General features: G+C 41.2%; 1 protein-coding gene across 6 annotated transcripts in view; it reads left to right on the top strand.

Annotated features, from left to right (window-relative positions):
- The window catches only part of tut4 (terminal uridylyl transferase 4), a 78,291-nt gene that overhangs the window by 9,788 nt on the left and 46,570 nt on the right, over nt 1-21,933 (top strand). For 4 of the 6 annotated variants that reach the window (XR_013498540.1, XR_013498541.1, XM_078218577.1 and 1 more), the window contains exons 3-8: nt 680-1,405; nt 17,900-18,063; nt 19,132-19,248; nt 19,464-19,641; nt 20,244-20,332; nt 21,071-21,122. Coding sequence is in view for 4 of the 6 variants with exons in the window: in XM_078218577.1 (XP_078074703.1) it covers nt 778-1,405; nt 17,900-18,063; nt 19,132-19,248; nt 19,464-19,641; nt 20,244-20,332; nt 21,071-21,122 (1,228 nt within the window). In the remaining 2 variants the exon portion in view is untranslated. Of the gene's footprint in view, nt 1-679; nt 1,411-17,899; nt 18,064-19,131; nt 19,249-19,463; nt 19,642-20,243; nt 20,333-21,070; nt 21,123-21,933 lie in introns of those variants that run through there. The other 2 variants (XM_078218579.1, XM_078218580.1) reach the window with 2 other exon arrangements.

Genomic DNA, 21,933 nt, shown 5'->3' with positions numbered 1-21,933 from the left:
TACACTGCAATAACCAACCTGGCAATAATGTTGCTCAGCAGTCTTCTTGTTAAAGTCATTGCTGGCGACAATAACACCTGTTATGCTTTACTTCCAGTAATCTTGCAGCACAAGTTGCTTAGATAGCTGTCAATTCAGAAGAAATACAACAAAAATGAAAAGTTTGTACTCCTTACAACAATCTTTTCCACAAGGTCATGCCTTCAGGTGAAAACTTGACAACAGCACTTTGTCCTGGAATATTCTTAGAAGATAATCAAATTTAGGTTCTTTTTAAAGATTTTTTTGCATTTATTTCTGATTAACGTTTTCATTTTAAATCTCAGTTAAGTGAAGTTCCTTAAGCTTTTCAGACCACACCCAATCACTCCCTCTTTTAAGTGAATGATGTATTCTGAACCAGTTTTTTTTTGTCTTTTTTTTACATTTTTGTGATTTCAAAATAATTAACTGCCAGTAGCTACATTGGGTACTAATGAAATGCTAATTTGTAACTATGCTAGTTAAATACAATTGACCAGTCAGTCCTTATTGCTGATGTAATTCAAAATTTTCGGGCTGGTCTGATTAGCTCAAGAATGCATCTATACAAGCATTTGTAATCACTAAATCCTTAGCAGGTTTTGTTTATGATTTTAACAGGAATTTGACAAAAGCTGTTTGTTTCCCTGGGTTATAGATCTGCATCAATCCGTAATTAAGTGACTGACTAAGAGATTTTAATTTTAAAAAGCGGGAAGAAGGTTGGCTGTTGGCAAAAAGAAGGGTGCTATAACAATGGAAGAAGCTAAAAACATTAAGGATGAAGCGCACAAATCTGGGAAATCGCCTCGCCTTGTCCGTGGAGAAGGTAAGGACTTGAAAATTACTGTGCAGAATGACATTGAACAAAAACCTTCCAAAAATCTAATTGAGGGCACTTCTCGAGACAATGGCAAAACTGTTTCAAACTGGAACAACAAAAAGTCAAAATGGAATGAAGAACTAACAGAAAGAAAGAGCAATGAAAAAACTGCGGATATGAAATTGAGCAGGAATGGCAAACAGGACATGCCAAACTGTGTAGCTAGCTCAAGGAATTCAGGAGCACGGAATATGCGTGATCAAGGTCACATCCAAGGAAGCCGAGCAGCAAGTGGAATGATGTCAGCTGAGAAACTAAAACACAAGCAAGTTAAGACACAGCAGCAAGCTCTTGGGAAATTTGCAACTTCTAGCACTGGTAGTGGTTTAAAGGCGGCGGATGAAAAGGATTGTTTACCTGTGAAACCAAAGGAGGAGATGAAATTGGAGTGTGCAGCACAGTCAAACAAGTCTCCTGTGCACACAAATAGTGATGACAGCACTTTGCCTGGGAAGTCTATGCAGGGTGTCAAAGAAGTGGAAAAGAAGCTAGATGTTTCTGGTAAGGTGAATTATTCTAGGATTCTATTTCAATTAAAATAATTAGTTATTTATTATAAATTTATGCCATGATTGGCATCTTGTGAATTAAACTTAGTGATACTTCACTGTCCATTGTGAAAACATTCCCTTCACAATAGTTTTTCATGACATTTATTTTGAGAAATACATGTGTGATATGAATAGGTAAGTAATCTCCTCATACCTATTTATATTTCATTACAAATTACCTTATCGCTCACTTGCATAATTGCTTTGGAACAATGCTAATGTGCAAAAACCTGAGTTCAGTGACAAAACAATCCTGTTCAAATGCAAGTCTTGGGAACTGGGAAGTGTGTAAGTTAGCACACTGTCTTTTCACTTCTTATTCGTGCGTTTGAATTTAAACCGGATTGAGAGGAGCAAAGAGATCTGGTCTCTGATTTTAAGAGTCTGTATGAACTATCTGAATCTAATTTTTACTGGTTGTGAGCCCTTAATTTAGCGATATAGTGGCAACCTTGGAAAAAGAAGCTACAAGGTTGGCTGGTATCTGAAATGGAAATTACGGTGTTTTCTCAAAGTTCAGAAGAAGATATACTTCTGAGGCAAAGTAGAAGGGGCTTTACTGTGTATCAAAAAGCTCTGTACCTGTCTCAAGAATGCATGATGCTGATTTTAGGTACCTGAAATGAAACCAGCATCGATTATATTGAGCACAAATTTCAGCAGAAAGAGAAAAATTGACCAGTCACTTGTAGTCTTCTAGAAATGGTTGTTACAGAACATTTCAATGCATTTTGTACTGAAATAGGCAACACTGATGCAACTACAATATAGAAACATAGAAACTAGAAGCAGGGGTAGGCCATTCAGCCCTTCGAGTCTGCTTCACCATTCGTCTTGATCATGGCAGATCATCAAATTCAATATCCTGATCCCCCCCTTCCTCCCATGTCCCTGGATCCCTTTAGCCCCAAGAGCTATATCTAATCTCTTCTTGAAATCACACAACATTTTGGCTTCAGCTACATTCTGTGGTAGTAAATTCCACACATTCACCCTCTGGGTGATGACATTTCTCCTCACCTCAGTTCTAAAAAGGTTTACCCTTTATCCTCAAACTATGACTCCTATTTCTGGACTCCCCCACCATTGAGAACACCTTTTCTGAATCTACCCTGTCTAACACTGTTAGAATTTTAGAAGTTTCTATGAGATCCCCATTCACCCTTCTAAACTCCAGTGAATAGAATCCTAATTGACTTATTCTATCCTCATATGAGGGACCTGCCATCCCAGGAATCAGCCTGGTAAACCTTCGCTGTACTCCCACTATAGCAAGGACATCCTTCCTCAGATAAGGACGCCAAAACTGCACACAGTACTCCAGGTGTGGCCTCAGGAATGCCCTATACAATTGCAGCAAAACATCCCTATACTCAAATCCTCTTGCTATGAAAGCCAACATACCATTTGCCATCTTTACTGCCTGCTGCCCTTGCATGCTTACTTTCAGCAACTGATGCATGAGGACTCCAAGGTCTCGTTGAATATCCACCTCTCAATTTACACCCATTCAAGTAATAATCTGTTTTCCTTATTATTGCTACCAAAGTGGATAACCTCACACTTATCCACATTACGCGGCATCTGCATGTAGATACCCACACACACTGCCTAATCACACTGAAGCATCTCTGCATCCTTGTCACAGCTCACCCTCCCACCCAACTTTGTGGGATCTGCAAATTTGGAGAAAATACATTCAGTCCCCTCTTACAAATCATTAATATATAATGTCAACAGTTGGGGTCCTAGCACAGATCCCTGTGGAACCCCACTAGTATCTCATGGGTCAATTAGTGGCTTTGATTTTAAAAGTGATCTCTTGCAGCAAATAAATAATAGTCACAGCTGTTATGTTTTCACATGTATTACATCTAAGTGTATCCCAAAAAATCTGTATTTGGTTTTGTGCTCATAATTTTATCTTCAAGGTTTTAAAATATTGTTCCATTTTTTCTGGAACATGGCAATTTGGAAGTCAGGAAATTTGGATTTATAGTAAAGGAATAAAGGAGCAGGAGTGAATTATACAATCCTTGAGCCGATCGATTAGATCATAGAGTAATTATAGAACAGAAGGAATTGATTCAACACTTCAAGTCCATGCCACTTCTCTCTAGAGCAATTCTATCAGTCAGTCCAAATCACCATTCCTATCATCCTACAAGTTTATTTCTCTCTAGTGCCCTTCCAGTTTCCTTTTGAAATTGTTTATCTCCACCTTTCGCCATTCGCCGCATAGAATAGTTCTCCCTCTCATCCCCTCTGCATCTCTTGCAAAACCTTAAAATTGTGTCCTCCAGTACTTGTACTGTCTGTTAATGGGACCAACTTTGCTCTGTCTATCCTATCGAAACACATCATTACCTTATATACATTTATCAAATCTCCCTTCAGTGGTCTTTGTTGAAAGGAGAATAACTGCAGCTTCTCCAACCTAACCTTGTAGCTAAAATCTCCCATTCCTGGGACCAATCTGGTAAATCTCCTATGCAGCCAGATGGTTAATCTGTACCTCTGCTCCATTTATTCCCTCTTGCTCCATATCCCACCAGAGGGAAGAGTTTTTCTTTACCCTGGCAAATCCTTTACAATCCTTTAGCAGTTGCTATATTTGCTGATGACACAAAGATAGGAGAAAAGTAAGTTGTGAAGAGGCCATCAGGAAGCTACAAAGGAATATAGATTGTATAAGTGAATGGGCAAAGATCTGGCAAATGTTGTGAATGTTTCCATTTTGGCAGAAAGAATAAAAAAGAAGCATATTATCTAAATGGTGATCTATGACAGAACTCTGAGATGGAGTGGGACCCGAGTGTCCTAGTGCTTGAATCACAAAAATTAGTGTGCATGTACAGCAAGTAATTAGAAAAGCCGATAAGAATATTATTGTTTATTGCTAGGGGAATTTTACAAAATTAGGGGAGCGGTTATGCTTTAGTTATACAGGGCTTTGATGAGGCCATATCTGCAGTATTGTGTACAGTATTAGTCTCCTTATTTAAGGAACAATGTAAATGCTTTGGAAGCAGTTCAGAGAAGGATTACTGGACTAATATTTGAATACTGGGCAGATTGTCTTATGAGGAAAGGCTGGATAGGCTGAGCTTATATTTGCTGGAGTTTAGAAGAGAAAGCGGCTTCTGGTAAGACTTGATTAAAACATATAAGATCTTGAGGGGTCTTGACAGGGTAGATGTGGTTTGGGTTATAGGGAGAGGCTGGATAGACTGGGACTTTTTTTCCCTGGAGCGTAGGAGGCTTAAGGGTGATCTTACAGAGGTCTATAAAATAATGAGGGGCATAGATCAGCCAGATAGTCAATATCTTTTCCCAAAGGCAGGGGAGTCTAAAACTAGAGGGCATAGGTTTAAAGTGAGAGGAGAGAGATAAAAAAAGGGTCCAGAGGGGCATTTTTTTCACACACACAGTGATGAGTGTGTGGAACAAGCTGCCAGAGGTAGTAGTAGAGAAGGGTACAATTTTGTCTTTTAAAAAGCGTTTAGACAGTTACATGGGATAGATCAGTATCGAGGGATATGAACCAAACGTGGGCAATTGGGACTAGCTTAATCGTAAAAACTGAGCTGCATGGACAAGTTGGACCAAAGGGCCTGTTTCTATGCTGTAAACCCCTATAACTCTATGTGAAGAGGATGTTTCCTTTTGTGGGAGAATCTAGAACTAGGGATCACTGTAAAAAAACGCCCATTTAAGACAGAGATGAGAACTTTTTTCTTTCAGAGGGTCCTGAGTCTTTGGAACTCTCTTCCTCAAAAGCTGGTGAAAGCACAGTGTTTGAATATTAAGGCAGAGGGGATAATACTTGATGTATTATAATGGGGTGAAAGGCTGTTGGGAGTAGGTGGAAATTTGAAGTTGCGGTTACAATCAGATCAGCATGATCTTATTGAATTGCAGAGCGGACCAAGGGACCTGCTCCTAATTCAAGTGTCCATATAATCATTTAAATTGCCTCAACTTGATACATGGCCTTCAGATCCCAGCCAGCTCAGTCAATATTGGTAGTACCAATCTATTCTTGGTAATAAACATTGAAGTCCCCACCAGACCGTTTACTCTTATACAGCGCCAGGGTCCTGAGTTCATTTCTGGCCTTGAGTGACTGTCTGTGTGGAGTTTGCACATTCTCCCCGTGTCTGTGTGGGTTTCCTCTGGGTGCTCCGGTTTCCTCCCAAGGTCCAAAGATGTGCGGTTTAGGTGGATTGGCTGTGTTAAATTGCCCCTTAGTGTCATGGGTCTAGCAGGGTAAATACGTGGGGTTCCGGGTTAGGGGTTGGGTGGGATTGTGGTCGGCGCAGACCTGATGGGCCGAATGGCCTCCTCCTGCACTGTAGGGATTCTATGACTACTGAAGGGAATACAAGTTGAATCTGCCTCCATACATTTGAAAGTGGTACATTTCAGATCCTCATCAATAGTTGCGTTAAAGATGTTTTTCTAAATTTAGCTTTTGGTTCTTTTCCATTCAACTTAAGTTGTTGTCCTTTGGTCTTGACCTTTCCACCAATGGGAACAGCCCCTTCCCATTTTCTTTGACCAGAGCCTTCATGAATTTGAATGCCTTTATCAAATGTCCTGTTAAATTTCTCTAAGGATACCCAGCTTCATTAGTCTGTTCATGTAATTGAAGTTCCTCATCCCTGGAACCATTAGAACAAAGAACATAGAAAAACTACAGCACAAACAGGCCCTTCGGCCCACAAGTTGCGCCGGTCATGTCTCTACTTACCTAGGCCTATATATAGGCTTACCTATAACCCTCAATCCTATTAAGTCCCATGTACTCATCCAGAAGTCTCTTAAAAGACCCTATCAAGTTTGCCTCCACCACCATTGACGGTAGCCGATTCCACTCACCCAGCACCCTCTGAGTGAAAAACTTACCCCTGACATCTCCTCTGTACCTACTCCCCAGCACCTTAAACCTGTGTCCTCTCGTAGCAGCCATTTCAGCCCTGGAAAAAAGCCTCTGAGAATCCACCCGATCTATACCTCTCAACATCTTGTACACCTCTATCAGGTCACCTCTCATCCTTCGTCTCTCCAAGGAGAAAAGACCGAGCTCCCTCAACCTATCCTCATAAGGCATGCCACCCAATCCAGGCAACATCCTTGTAAATCTTCTCTGCACCCATAAATCTTTTCTGTATCCTCTTGAATGTCATCAACCCTTTCTAAAATGTGGTACACAAAATTGCATCCAATACTCTAGTTGAGGCTGAATCAGTGTTCAATAAAGATTTGTCTTTAGACTCTCTTTATAAATCTCAGGATCCTCTGTATGCCTTATTAACCACTTTCTCAATCTACCCTTCCACCTTCGGTCATATGTCCTCATATACTGCCAGGTCCCTCTGCTCTTACACCCTCTTTAGAATTGTAACCATTATAAGTTATTTCCACACCTCATTTTGTTTCTACCAAAACAAATCACTTTGCATTATTCTGCATTGATCCCATGTGCCTCTTGTTCACCAATTTCCAGAAGCCTGTCTGCATATCCTTTTAAAGTCTTATTACTATCCTCCTTACAGATCACAATACTTCCAAATTTTGAAATTATGCCCTATACACCCATGTCTAGGTCATTAAAATATATCAAGAAAAATAAGCGGTCCTAACACTGACTCCTGGGGATCCTCACAATATACCATCCTCCAGTCTAAAAAAAACAACCTTTCACCACTGCTCGGTTTGCTGCCACCCAATTTTGTATCCATACAGCTACTGCCCTTTTTATTCTGTGAATTCTTGTGGAAGTCCATGCACACATCAACCACGTTACCCGTATCAACCTCTCTGTTACCTTATCAAAAAACTCAAGTCTGTTAGGCATGATTTTTTCCCAAAACATTGGGAAACATTTCTAAAAGCTTTCCCATTATCGAGATTAAACTGACTGAGTTATAGTTGCTAAGTTTATAATTACACCCTTTTTGAACAGGAGTGTAACTTTTGCAATTCTCCAATCCTCTAACACCACTTCTCTGTTAAAGGAGGATTGGAAGATTACGGCCAGTGCCTCTGCAATTTCCATCCTTGCTTCCCTCGGATACATCTCATCGATCCTGGTGACTTATCAACTTCAAGTACAGAGAGCCTATCCTCCTCATTTTTATTCCACCAATATCTCAACTACCTTCTCTTTCACTATGTATTGGGCAGTAAGTTCTTCCTTGCTAAAGACAGATGCAATGTTCACCGTAAGCATGCAGTGCATATAAACCAATAGGCGAACTGTGGTCAGACACAACACACTCCAAAATCAAGTGACAGATGCCACCTAAGCAAAGCCAGTGGATTTCACATGAACCCTCCCCTCCCCGGATGCCCGTTACATTATGAGTCGACCAGTCTCACTGCAACTCTGTCCTTCTCATGAGGGCTTCTGACCTCCAGGTCCAAATAACTCATCTGGGATTCTCTCCCAAGCAACGCTTTCACACGGACACTTCAACAAGGATCCACTCCCTCGGTTTTAGTCTCTCCTTCTGCTATTCCTTGCCCCTGGATCACCACTTTCACTCAAGCTTCACCTTCTACGCATGCTCTGATATTCAGCTGTGCCAAGCAGAACACCACTGCCTCAAAGGCCTGTAATAAGGAGTCACCATCCTTCAGCTGTCTCCTTGAATCTTTTGGCTTCTCTCAAGCCACTTTGCTTTATGTCTACTCCCTCCAGCTGTTTCTCATTAATTCAGAATCTTTTCCTTTGCTCCTTACTTTCATGGTTACCCAACAGGATTCAGTTGGGTAACAGAAGAGACAGTTTCAGATTCCTGCCCATGTCCATTAACTTGGCTGTCTTCTTGGGACCTCTTTCTATCCCACTGTCTGGTTTGGGATCACCTTCTTCGCTTTGAAACCTGCTCCCCGTTCCCCTCCTGTGTCCTGCTCACTGGGACACCTTCTTTGGAATGACACTCCTCTTCCAGGTCACCTGTCCTTTTTGCAGTTTCACAATCTTCCTCTTGTTTTCCTTCTGCACAGGGCTGGCTCCCAATCTGAAAAAGTTGCTGCACATGTGCTCAGGGTCGGTTCTTGTCTGAAGACAAGAAAACCCACAAATTGCACATGTGTCATTCTGCGGTCTGCATGCACAAAAATCCTGAGGCCCACTGGAAATTGGTGTTTCTAGCCTCAGGACTCCAATTTAAAGGGCAAGCTTTTCCTCTTTTCCTTGGGGTTTGTCACACCCTCTGAACTTTCTACGTTCAGCCGGTTCGCAATTGCATTATCCAGCTGATATCCGCCATATGCACCCTTTTTCAGTTGCATCTCACTCCATATCTGGATTTGGTTGTCTTGTGTTTCTCCTTCATGGAAATGTACCTTGACTGTACCTGAGCTATACCTTCTTTAAAGACAGCCCATTGTTCTCTTACAGTTTTGCCTGCTAATCTTTGATTCCAATTTTCCTGTGGAAGATTTATTTTCACCTGATTGAAATTGGCCGTCCCTCAATTTTTCTAACTCTGGATTGCTCCTTGTGATTTTCCATTGCTAATCTAAACTTCATGATCATAAGATCACTGTTCCCCATTGATCGTTTGTCCTACCTCATTTCCCAGAACCTGACCCAGCAATGCCCCCTCCCTCATTGGCTTGGAAACATATTGATATTGAAAATTCTTCTAAAGACACTCTGGAAACTCTTGCCCCTCTTAACTCTTTATACTTACTACTTGGAACTTGGTTGTGTCAGGGGGCCCGGAGAGGACAGCAGAAACACTTCAGTGTTGTCCTCAAAACATCCATGAAAAGGCCAAACGTACCCAAGTGCTTGTCTTGTCCTGGCTGTCCTTGTCTCTTCAGCCTTGTGATTCACCAAAATGGAGAAAGCTCATTTGAGAAAGCACCAAACATAGAGAAACTTCGGGAATGTGCAGAGGAGGGAGCACACAAACCTCCAAACACCCCATTTACCTAACCCTTCAAACACCTGCCCTGCATGTAGCAGTCTGCAGATTGCACATTGCACCATTTCAATACCCATCAAACTGGAATTGGAAGCAAGGCATCCTCAATCCTGATAGACTGCCTAAAGAGAAGTGACAGTTTCAGTCTATGTTAGAATAGTTAGCCAGCAGCAGCACCAGACATACCTAAAAATGAGGTGTCAACCTGGTGAAGCTATAAAACAGGACTACTTGCAGCATGCGAAAGACACAGCCAAGCAGCATGCGATAGACACGGCTAAGTGATCCACAACCAATGGATTCAGCTCTAAGCTCTACAGTCCTACCACATCCAGTCTTAAATGGTGGTGGACAATTAAACAACTAACAGGACAAGGCAATTCCGCAAATATCTCCATCCTCGATGGAGAGCCCCGCATATCAGTGCAAAAAGTGGCTGAAGAATTTGCAACCAATTTCAGCTGAAGTATTGAGTAGAAGATCCATCTCTGCCTCTTCCCGAGGACCCCAACATCATATATGCCAGTCTTCAGACAATTCGATTCTCTCCACGTGATATCAAGAAAGACTAAAGTCACTGGATACCGCAAAGGCTACTAGCCCTGACAACTGAAAGCAGAATTAGCTGCGCCCCTCGCAAAGCTGTTCTGGTACAACCATAACACTTGCACCTACCTGACACCATGTAAAGTTCCTAAGGCATGTCCTGTGCACAATTAGCAGGACAAATCCAATCTGGCCAATTACTGCCCCATGAGTCTGCTCTCGATCATCTGCAAAATGGTGGAAGGGAATGTTGACACGAAGCAAATGCCTTTAGCTCTGATGAAGGGTCATCCAGACTCGAAATGTTGGCTCTATTTTCTCTCCACGGATGCTGTCAGACCAGCTGAGATTTTCCAGCATTTCCTGTTTTTGTTCCCTTTTTACATATTAGGTTAGAAATTGTAGGAATTCTGTCCCCTTAACCACTTTACCTACCTCTTCTGTCCTTTTAATATCAGGGTAGTTGAAATATTCCATGATTATTATACTATGTTTTTTACTCAATACCTTAATATGTCTACATATTTCTTCCTCCATCTCTCTTCCACTATTTGGTGATCTGCAGACTACACCTATTAGTCTGATTGATCTGCTAGAATCTTTTATCATTATCAAAATGGATTCTATTTTTGCTTTGATGATAGCAGCATCCTTTTTTTCTACTGCCAGAGAGCTGTACAAGAGAACAGAATTGGAGGAGAGCACATCTCCCAAAGGGTTGTAGGTCTCGAGGTTGCAGAAGTAGGGAGTATTGAAGCCATAGTGTGATTTAAAAACAAGGCTGGGAATTTAAAAGATGAGGCTTTGCGAGACCAGAACTGAGAAAGTTTAGTGAGCATGGGAGTAGGTTAATGGGATTTGGTGCGAGTTACGAACTCAAGTTTCTGGAGGGTCATAGAGGTTTACAGCATGGAAACAGGCCCATCAGCCCAACTTGTCCATGCCGCCCTATTTTTTAAACCCTTAAGCTAATCCCAATTGCCCGCATTTGGCCCATATCCCTCTATACACATCTTATCCATATAACTATCTAAATGCTTTTTAAAAGACAGCATTGTACCCACCTCTACTACTACCTCTGGCAGCTTGTTCCAGACACTCACCACCCTCTGTGAAAAAATTGCCCCTTTGGACACTTTTGTACCTTTCCCCTCTCACCTTAAACCTATGCCCTCTCTTTTGGGAGTTCCCCTACTTTTGAGAAAAGATATTGACTATCTAGCTGATCTGTGCCCCTCATTATTTTATAAACCTCTATAAGATCACCCCTCAGCCTCCTAAGCTCCAAAAAAAACTGTCTATCCAGCCTCTCCTTATAACCTAAACCATCAAGTCCCAGTAGCATCCTAGTAAATCTTTTCTGCAGTCTTTCTAGTTTAATAATATCTTTTCTATAATAGGGTGACCAGAACTGTACACAGTATTCCAAGTGTGGCCTTAGCAATGTCTTGTACAACTTCAACAAGACATCCCAACTCCTGTATTCAATGTTCTGACCGATAAAACCAAGCGTGCCAAATGCCTTCTTCACCACTCTGTCCACCTGTGACTCCACTTTCAAGGAGCTATGAACATGTACCCCATGATCTCTTTGCTCTGTAACTCTCCCCAACGCCCTACCATTAACTGAGTAAGTCCTGCCCTGGTTCAATCTACCAAAAAGCATCACCTCGCATTTGTCTAAATTAAACTCTATCTGCCATTCATCAGCCCACTGGCCCAATTGATCAAGATCCCGTTGCAATCGGAGATAACTTTCTTCACTGTCCACTATGCCACCAATCTTGGTGTCATCTGCAAACTTACTAACCATGCCTCCTATATTCTCATTCAAATCATTAATATAAATGACAAATAACAGTGGACCCAGCACTGATCCCTGAGGCACACCGCTGGTCACAGCCTCCAGTTTGAAAAACAACCCTCTCCAACCACTTCTGTCAAGAAGCCAATTTTGTATCCATTTAGATACCCCGTCCTGGATCCCGTGTGATTTAACCTCATGTAACAACCTATCATGCGGTACCTTGTCAAAGGCCTTGCTGAAGTCCATGTAGACAACATCAACTGCACTGCCCTCATCTACCTCCTTGGTTGCCCCCTCAAAAAACTCAATCAAATTTGTGATACATGATTTTCCACTCACAAAGCCATGCTGACTGTCCCTAATTAATCCTTGCGTCTCTAAATGCCTGTAGATCCTGTCTCTCAAAATACCTTCTAACAACTTACCCACCACAGATTTGAGGCTCACTGGCCTGTAGTTCCCAGGCTTTTCCCTGCAGCCCTTTTTAAATAAAGGCACAACATTTGCCACACTCCAACCTTCAGGCACCTCACCGTGACGATCGATGATTCAAATATCTCAGCTAGGGGACCTGCAATTTCCTCCCTAGCCTCCCACAATGTCCTAGGATACACTTCATCGACCTTGATGCGCTTTAAGACTTCCAGCACCACCTTCTCTGTAATATGTACACTCCTCAAGACATCACTATTTATTTCCCAAAGTTCCCTAACATCCATGCTTTTCTCAACAGTAAATACTGATGAGAAATTTTCATTTAGGATCTCACCCATCTCTTGTGGATCCGCACATAGATGACCTTGTTAATCCTTAAGAGGCCCTACTCTCTCCCTACTTACTCTTTTGCCCTTTATGTATTTGTAGAAGCTCTTTGGATTCTCCTTTGCCTTATCTGCCAAAACAATCTCATGGCCCCTTTTTGCCCTCCTGATTTCTCTCTTAGCTCTACTCCTGCAACCCCTATACTCTTCAAGGGATTTACTTGATCCCAGACGCCTATGCATGTCATGTGCCTCTTTCTTCTTGACCAGGGCCTCAATATCCCGAGTCATGCAGGGTTCCCTACATCTGCCAGCCTTGCCCTTCACTCTAAGAGGAATGTGTTTACTTTGAACCCTGGTTAACACACTTTGAAAGCCTGCCACTTACCAGACATCCCTTAGCCTTCCCACAGACTCCCCCAATTAACTTTTGAAAGTTCCTGCCTGATACCATCAAAATTGGCCTTGCCCCAATTTAGAATTTTAACTTTTGGGCCAGACCTATCATTCTCCATAGCTATCTTAAAACTAATAGAATTATGGTCACTGGTCCCAAAGTGATCCCTTACTAACACTTCTGTCACCTGTCCTTCCTTATTTCCCAAGAGGAGGTCAAGTTTTGCCCCCTCTCTAGTTGGGCCATCCACATACTGAATGAGAAATTCCTCCTGAATACACTCAACAAATTTCTCTCCATCCAACCCTCTAATACTATGGCTGTCCCAGTCAATGTTTAGAAAGTTAAAATATCCAACTATTGCCATCCTATTTTTCTTGGAGCTATCTGTAATCTCCTTACATATTTGCTCCTCAATTTCCCGCCGACTACTTGGGGGCCTATAGTACAACCCTATCAAAGTGATTTCCCCCTTCTTATTTCTCAGTTCTACCCATATAGACTCAGTGGCCAAACCCTCAGATATGTCCCCTCTCAGTACGGCCGTGATGTTTTCTATAATCTAACGTGCGACTCCCCCTCCTCTCTTACCTCCTGTTCTATCTTTCCTAAAGCATCTGTACCCTGGAACAATGAGCTGCCAGTCCTGTCCTTCCCTTAGCCATGTTTCAGTAATTGCTATAATATCCCAGTCCCACACACTCATCCATGCCCTGAGTTCATCTGCCTTTCCCGTCAGGCCTCTTGCATTGAAATAAATGCAGTTTAATCTGGTCTTCCCTTGCTCTCTGTCTTGCTTTTGCCTGATCTGTCTGTTTCTAGGATTACGAACTATGCCTTTACTACTTAATGTGTTCTCTTTAACTTCCGTGCTGTCCTCAAACTTCTCTTCTGTCTCCCTACTGCTTTGGATCCCACCCCCCTGCCAAACTAGTTTAAACCCTCCCGAGTGGCTGTAGCAAATTTCCTCGCCAGGATGTTAGTCCCCCTCCAGTTCAGGTGTAACCTATCCCTCTTGAACAGGTCAGCCCTTCCCCAGAAAACATCCCAATGATCCAAAAATCTAAATCCCTGCATCAGCTCTCAAGCCACGCATTCATCTGCCTAATCTTCCTATTCCTACTCTTACTAGCACATGGCACCGGTAGTAGTCCTGAAATTACTATCTTCGAGGTCCTGCACTTTAGCCTTCTGCCTAACTCTCTATATTCACATTTCAGGACCTCATCCCTTTTCCTACCTATGTCGTTGGTATCAATATGTACAACGACCTCTGGCTGCTCACCCTCCCCCTTAAGTATGTCCTGCAATCACGCAGAGACGTCCTTGACTCTGGCACCAGGGAGGCAAAACACCATCCTGGAGTCTCGATTGCAGCCACAGAAACGCCTGTCTGTGCCTCTAATTAGCGAGTCCCCTATTACTACTGTTCACTTGTTCTTTGCCCGACCCTGTCCCACAGCAGAACCAGCTGTGGTGCCACAAGCCTGGCTGCTGCTGGTATCTCCCCCTGATAGGCTATTCCCCTCAACAGTATCCAAAACGGTATACCTGTTTGAAAGGGGAAAAGCCACAGGAGACTCCTGCACTACCTGCCTGCCTCTCCTGACAGTCACCCATCTACCTGTCTGAACCTCTGGTGTGACAACCTCCCTGTAACTAGTGTCTATCACACTCTCTGCCTCCTGTATGCTCCGCAGTGCATCCATCTGCCGCTCTAACCAAACAATGCAGTCTGTGAGGAGCTGCAACTGGGGAGACACTTCCTGCAGACAAAGTTGTGAGGGAGACTAGATTGCTCCCTAATTTCCCACATCTGGCAGGAGGAGCATACCACTGTCCTAACTGCCATACTGCCCTTATACAGGTAAAAGGATCAAAGAATCTCAACTTACCTCTCCCTTGTTTTGTGGTCCTCCTGCTGACTTTGTTTTTGGTTTGAGGAGGAGGTAGGGAGAGAAACATTGAAGTGGTGTTTGGAGTTTAACTGTCTCTTCACAGCAGCACCTTCTGGTTGCAAATGTTATCTGCAATCACCTTCGCCGCTCTGCTGCCCTCATCTGGACACTTGCCTTCATTCGAAGTAGGAAGGTGTCTCCCAGAAACCCACCTTCTGGTTGCAGTGACTGCACTTATGCAAATATTACCTGAAACTGCCAATCACCTTCGCCGCTCTGCTGCCCTCACATGGAAGATGGGAGGCTGGCGAGGAGAAATTTGCAACAATCAAATCTCAAAGTTATCAGAGCATGGATGAGGACTTCAGAATTAGATGAAGTGAGGCAATGCTACAAGAGGAGGAAGTGAGTAGTGTTGGCAATGGTGTAGATGGAAGCTCAGCTTGATCAGATACAAAACCAATGTTGCAAATGGCCTGATTTAATCTCATGCACAAGGAGAGAGATGGTATTTATGGGCAGGGAACTGTGATGACACAGGTATGTGGTTGAAAGCTCACCTCAGTGTCAAAAATGACACAAAAATGGCAAATTTTGATCTGGTTCATCCTTAGACAGTTGCCAAGGAGAGGGATGGAATTAATGGCTAGAGACAGTCTGTAATAATGGCAGACGACAATGGCTTTGGTTTTCCCAATACACATTTGGAGGACATTTCTGTTCATTCAGTATTGGATGCTGCATAAGCAATGTGACAACTGTCCCGAGATATTAGCCGCTTACTTTTACTTTAATAAATTGAAATGGACAAGATCTTTGTTTGCCCCATTTTTCCTCCCACAAATGAAAAACACCACAAGAATATGGAATGAACAGAAGAAGGAAATCAGGAAACATGATTAAGAAAACTGACCCAAACATATTGCTAGAAGTATCTTCTTCATTCTACTACTGCATATTGAAAATACATCATAGTTACTTTCTCTAATATTCAGAACTGAAAGTAACACATTGGAATTGAGGTGTAAGATAAGGATTACGTAGGATTGGTGTATCATTAAATATGTTAAGTGGGGGGAATGTTGGCATGGTTTTTGACTAAATTGGGAAAATGATGGCAACATTCTTATAGAATTTGATAGGGCAGTAGAGACCAATTCTCCAATGTGGATTGTCAGAATGATGCCTCACTGACTGGGAGCAAGCATTCATTCAATGCTTCAATCAGCCTCATGATGCTGGGGTGTATAAATAGATCCATAGAGAATTTGAGAAAAAAATAATGAGTTGATGCTTTTTTCACATAGTTTATTTGTACTCATTAGGACCAGAGATATTAGTGCCATTTCAGCATTCATTCTTAATATTAAGCATTCATCAAGCAATTTCAAGTGTAACAGAGCTAAATGCTGAGTTTTTTTTTCTAATTTTCTGAGTGAGATGGCTAATTAGTACCAAATTAAGGATCGTTTTATTGTATTACTTAAGGATGGATTAACTTGTCTTGGAGGTAGTTCACAGAAGGTTCACTAGGCTGGTTTCAGGGATGAAGGCGTTGTCTTATTGGGCCACTATTCATTGGAGTTTAGAAGAATGGGAGCTGATCTTATTGAAACATGTCAGATTCTGAAGGGGTATGACAGGGTAGATGCTGAGAGAATGTTTACCTGATGGGGGAATCTCGAACTAGGGCGTACAGTTTCAAAAGAAGGAGTCTCCCATTTAAGGTAGAGCTGAAGAGGAATTGTTTTTCTCTGGGATTTGTTAACCTTTGAATTTTTCTTCCATGGAGGAGCATTGAAAGTTGGGTCATTGAATATATTCTGGGTTGAGTTAGAGAGAATTTTGATCTACAAGGGAATCAAAGGTTATGGGGGAGAAGGCAGGAAAGTGTAGTTAAAGCCACAGTCAGATCAGCCATATTTTTGGGGCAGCACAGAGGTTAGCACTGCTGCCTCACAGCGCCAGCGACCCGCATTCGATTCCCTGCTTGGGTCGCTGTCTGTGTGGAGTTTGCACATTCTCCCCGTGTCTGCGTGGGTTTCCTCCGGGTGCTCTGGTTTCCTCCCACAGTCCAAAGATGTGCGGGTTAGGTGGATTGGCCATGCTAAATTGCCCCTTATTGTCAGGGGGACTAGCTAGGGTATATATGTAAGGTTACGGGGATAGGGCCTGGGTAGGATTGTGGTCGGTGCAGACTCGATGGGCCACATGGCCTACTTCTGCACTGTAGGGATTCTATGATATTCTTATTGAACAGGCTCGACGGGCTGAATGGCCTGCACTTGCTCCTATTTCTTATTTCTGTAACCTCATTCCCAATAGGACCCCAACCAAGACTGGATAAAATCATTTTGTGCCAGTTTGGATTTGATCACAGTTCTATTTATTTTATTTTTTATTTTTATTGACATACAGTGCAAAGCACATGGGCACAGTATCAAAAACAAGAACAGAAGCAACAGCATCAGATGATATAAATATTAGAAATCTCACTATGTTTCTGACAAGTATTCTAAAAGTCACTATATTCTCAGCATTCACAGCAAAATCAGGCAAAGTCTTTTAAGAAAGGTAATATGTAACCCACTGCACTAATGAGTTCTTCAACAGTGTGTTTCTTTTGACATTTTATGAGTAATGCAACAGCTGGGAAATATAACTCTTGCTGGTTTGAGCACCTACTGTGTGTGCATCAGGCATTTCTGTATAAGGTATGCTGTGAATTGATGCAGTAAGAAGCTGTTGACTCTTCCTCAACAATGTGCCTCAGCCAGAACGTCAAAGGAGCAAACTTACTATGTCAGAATCATACTTGTCGCTTTTCCATAGCCAGCATCCTGTGACCTTTGCATGTGTAATTTAGTGCTGAATTAGTGAGTTGCTTTGTGCTGTAGTCTCGTGAATTCAAACTAATTCCACACAGAATGCTTGCCACTACCAGGCATAAAAACTTCCAGGCTGAACGTGTTTTTAAGTTTTAAAGAAATGGGATTTATGTCCCATTCACTGTATATTGGTCATAGCTTTCATTTCGGGCAAAAGTGCAGAAAAGAATCAAAATTATTGTTGTACATTTGTGATATTTACAGGTAAAGCAACTGTTACAAATGCAAACAAAGCACATCCTTTAGAGAAAGATAATCCAGAAAGCGCACCGGTGATTGATGAGTCTAAAATGACAGCAGAGCAACAGCTTGGACTGAAACAAGCAGAGGAAAGACTTGAGCGGGATTACATTTCTCGTCTGGAAAAAGTAGGGCATGATTTACTTTGAAAGTGCAATTAAAATTATAATGGTGTTAAGTTAAATTAAAACCGAGAATTAATTTTTGAAAAATACAACACTAAATAAAAAAAACAGTGCGCAGTGGGATTCATAACGTAAGTTTGTTCCTTAATGTAGGCCTGTCAGCAGAAGAATTTTATTAATATTGCTAATGAACTGTCAAAACTGACTCCTTTTGGAAGTTGCAGAGGAGAATGAAAGATAAATGTCCGACACCATTCCAGACTGGTTTTAGTAAAGGACCAGCTGAAGCATGGAGGGCCAAATGGCATCCTTCTTTGATGTAAATAACAACAATGGCTCTGAGCACCCATTTGAGGAGGTTGCTTGGCTTCTGCTTAATCCTTCCCCAGTTGAGCAAAAACTTCTGAAATTTGGACCCAAATAAGTCAATTTTTAAAAAATGGCAATACTGCGCCGAAATGGCAGCAAGCTGCTCAAGTCTCTGGAGTGGGACTTGAACCTGCAACAAACTGACTCAAGAATGTTGCTACTGAACCACAGCTGGCACCTAGTAACCTTCAATAGTCTTCTATTATTATTTGAATAGTAAGAAAATAACTTCATTATAAATCGTGTCTGAATTTTGTTTGGTTGCAAGGGGAAACTGTGGGGGTGAGGTGGGAAATACTTAATTGTAAAATTGGTAAAATACACAGGTTTCATATTTAATTTTGAAATATGGGTGTGGCTATTAATGTCTACAGTAATAATATTTTGCAAGTGCAAAACTAAAAACTAATTCACGCAGTTGAAATAGCTGCACATAATGTTCTAGAATTTCATAATGGTGCTTTTAAGGATATATCACTGTTCATGCAACCATCCAATAACAATGGCCTCCCTATTGTTGGCAAGATCAGGCATTGCTTCTCTTTTTTTTGAAAGCTGTTTGTGACTTTCTTGTAACCTAGATCTTTCAACCAACTGACAGCAATACTCACCATTAAATATTCTTTATAAGCTATTAATTCAGTATGATACTGCATTTCTAGTCATACTGAAGCTTTGTTATATTTGTTTTTTGTTTCAAAGCGTTCATCAGAGTATCCTTCATGTCAGTACCTATGCAAACTTTGCCTAGTTCACATCGAAAATATCCAGGGAGCTCATAAGCATATAAAAGAAAAGCGACATAAGAAAAATATTGCTGTAAGTGCTTTCATTTGTTGTAGATTTGCTACTTATCCTAGAATGTTTTCTGTTTTGCAGCTTGCAGTAAGTTCTACGTTAAATACTTTACTAAAGTGATGTTTAAGTCCTTTCAGTACAATGTCAGATGAAATATTTTATCTAACAAAGATTTAAAATTTTTGAGCTGTACATTTTCAAGGTGTGAATATTTGTTTCCTGTCCTCTGCCTCTAGGAGAAACAAGAAGAAAATGAACTTCGTAACCTAATACCACCAACCCCTGACCATCTGGCTGCATTAAATTCTGCAGTGTTGCAGGCTGCACAGCAAGAAGGGATTTCTGAGCAGGATTTCCAAGTCCGGGAAAATATCGTGAATGAGATGGAGAAAATTATTCAACAGCATTTGCCAGGTGCGAATTACTTTGTGTTATGGTTGTCCAGGTGGTCACAGACAGATCATGCGGAATAATGTCTACTGTCCATGAACATACATCTTCAAATTTGAATATGCAAAACATTGATTTGTACTGCATGTGTTACCCATACCAGTCATCATGGATTAAACTAAGACAACCAAGGTAATAGCCAATTTGAAAGTTAATAGCAAGTTTGATAACTTCAGGGAACAGTGATGCCAGGATAATAGCACTAAGGGAAGTGTAACCATATCTTTCTGAGGGATAGAACGAATACCAGAAACTTCAAGGAGATGGAAAAGATGGACTAGGAATCGGAGGGATTGAAAATTGCTTCGGACAGTCAAGACTAGAGATCTGATTGGAGTCCAGAAAATGAGAGGACCCAGTAAAGCAGGAGTTAATTTAGTGCTGGTTATAATAGAGGGAAGTTGTACATTAATTGCCGAGATTAGAGTTGAAGCATGCCAAAATGCCAGCTTTCTTTTCAGGAATGTAAGGGGCATAGAAAGGATCTAAATGCAATAGAATGTTCATCTACACAAAATGAGGCTGGATAAATCTCTGCTGGTATATTTTGCTTTTTTGTTTTACAGATTGCTCCCTGAGGTTGTATGGCTCTTGTCTTACAAGGTTTGCTTTCAAAACTAGTGACATCAACATTGATGTAAAATTTCCCTCCCATGTAAGTGTTACGGTGTGTTCCCATTAACATGTAAATTCTGTATGCACAGAGTTAATAATTTTAACCAATTTTCTGTTGCCACAGAATTAGACTTTATAGGCTTCAACCTTGGTCATTAAATTATCCCCCTAGTTAAAATAAAATTATAATTTATTTTAAAAACATCATTCTTTTGTTTTCTTCTACCACAACTCTTTTGTCAATGTTAACACCAGATTCTTCCATAATAAATCATCCACATTCACAAAGAGAACCCTCACACAGGCACTTTCTGATGACACTCTTGAACTTGCTACCTAACCCTGCACTTTGCCGTGCCTCCGAATTTCTCGTAATTCTGGCACTGATTGGAAATACTAACTGTGCATTGCTTTGGAGAAGACAAATTTTGTAACTCTGCATAGCTCACAGAATGTGGAATTAAATGGAGAGTGTGAAATTAACCTGGTGAAAGATTTGGATCTATCAGAAAATTAGGAATATTTTATTAAATCTGGATTTTGATGCAGATTCCTGACTTCTGCATCCCTGAAGTGGAGTGGTAAAATTTTATTGGTAGAAGCTTCATTGAATGTAATCTGAATACTAGAAATTTTCCACACGTCCTTTAATGTTATAATACTATGATTAAAATGATGCATTTTAATATTATGCAGTCTGTAATGGTTTAAAAATTTGGTGCATGATTCTTCCCCTCTCCATTGTGTGAACTTAGTTTTGTTATTGTTTCTTTTGCAGTTGAATCAGCCAGATGTTTTGATACAAGTGCTGGACATTATTAAAAACAGTTGTAAGTTCACTGACTACCTTAGATCATTTTAGTGTTTGACTATTATAAGTGGTGTGGTTAGTAAAGATAGCAGGGATATTGGGTGGAGACACAAAGTGAGCCTCCATTTGCTGAGCTCCTGATTACAGTCATTCGGTTGCGTCAAGTGGAGGCTGGGTACTTCTTCACTGGTAAACAGAAATAAACCCCTTACATTTAATCCGTTCTGACGGCCAGTTGAAGCAAGGCATTGGACAGAAGTCTGGGATTTTGGTGCCAATATCCTCTATATTCCAAAGAGAACATAGTGCAAGTTAGACTTGAATGACGTGAGGAGCTTTTGCAAACAGGAAACAGGGCTAATCACGTCCTAATTTGATGATGTAGTCCTGTAAAATTAATTCATTTATGTTGGTATAAATCAAGGTTTATGAATCCACTTAAACAAAATAAAATGAGTTCATATTTTACTCAACACTGTTCTCTAGAATAATTCTGAGTATGGGCACAGGTTAGATGTTGCTCTCATTTCTTTACAGCACATATTCAGTTAGTATGCATTACATGTATAAAAATTTTAGTGAATATCGAACTAACTGGGCATGTTCTCGAAAAGAAGAGGTTGAGAGCTGAAATGATTGCTGTTTAAATGAGTCTAAAGGGATTAGATAATGTATATCATTAACAAATTATTACACCTTGTCCAGAACAGGACCAGAGAAAACTGCCTGTGCTTGAAGAAAGGGTAAATTGAAAACTAATCTGTGGAAATAATATTTCATTGAGCAGTTGGTTGATTTAGGGAACAGGTTCCCTCAGGAGATGGTGGAGG

This window comes from Mustelus asterias, chromosome 8 (assembly GCF_964213995.1).
Source record: "Mustelus asterias chromosome 8, sMusAst1.hap1.1, whole genome shotgun sequence".
Lineage (NCBI taxonomy): Eukaryota > Metazoa > Chordata > Chondrichthyes > Carcharhiniformes > Triakidae > Mustelus > Mustelus asterias.
Note: the sequence above shows the minus strand (reverse complement) of the source record. Positions and strands in the feature narration are given on the sequence as shown.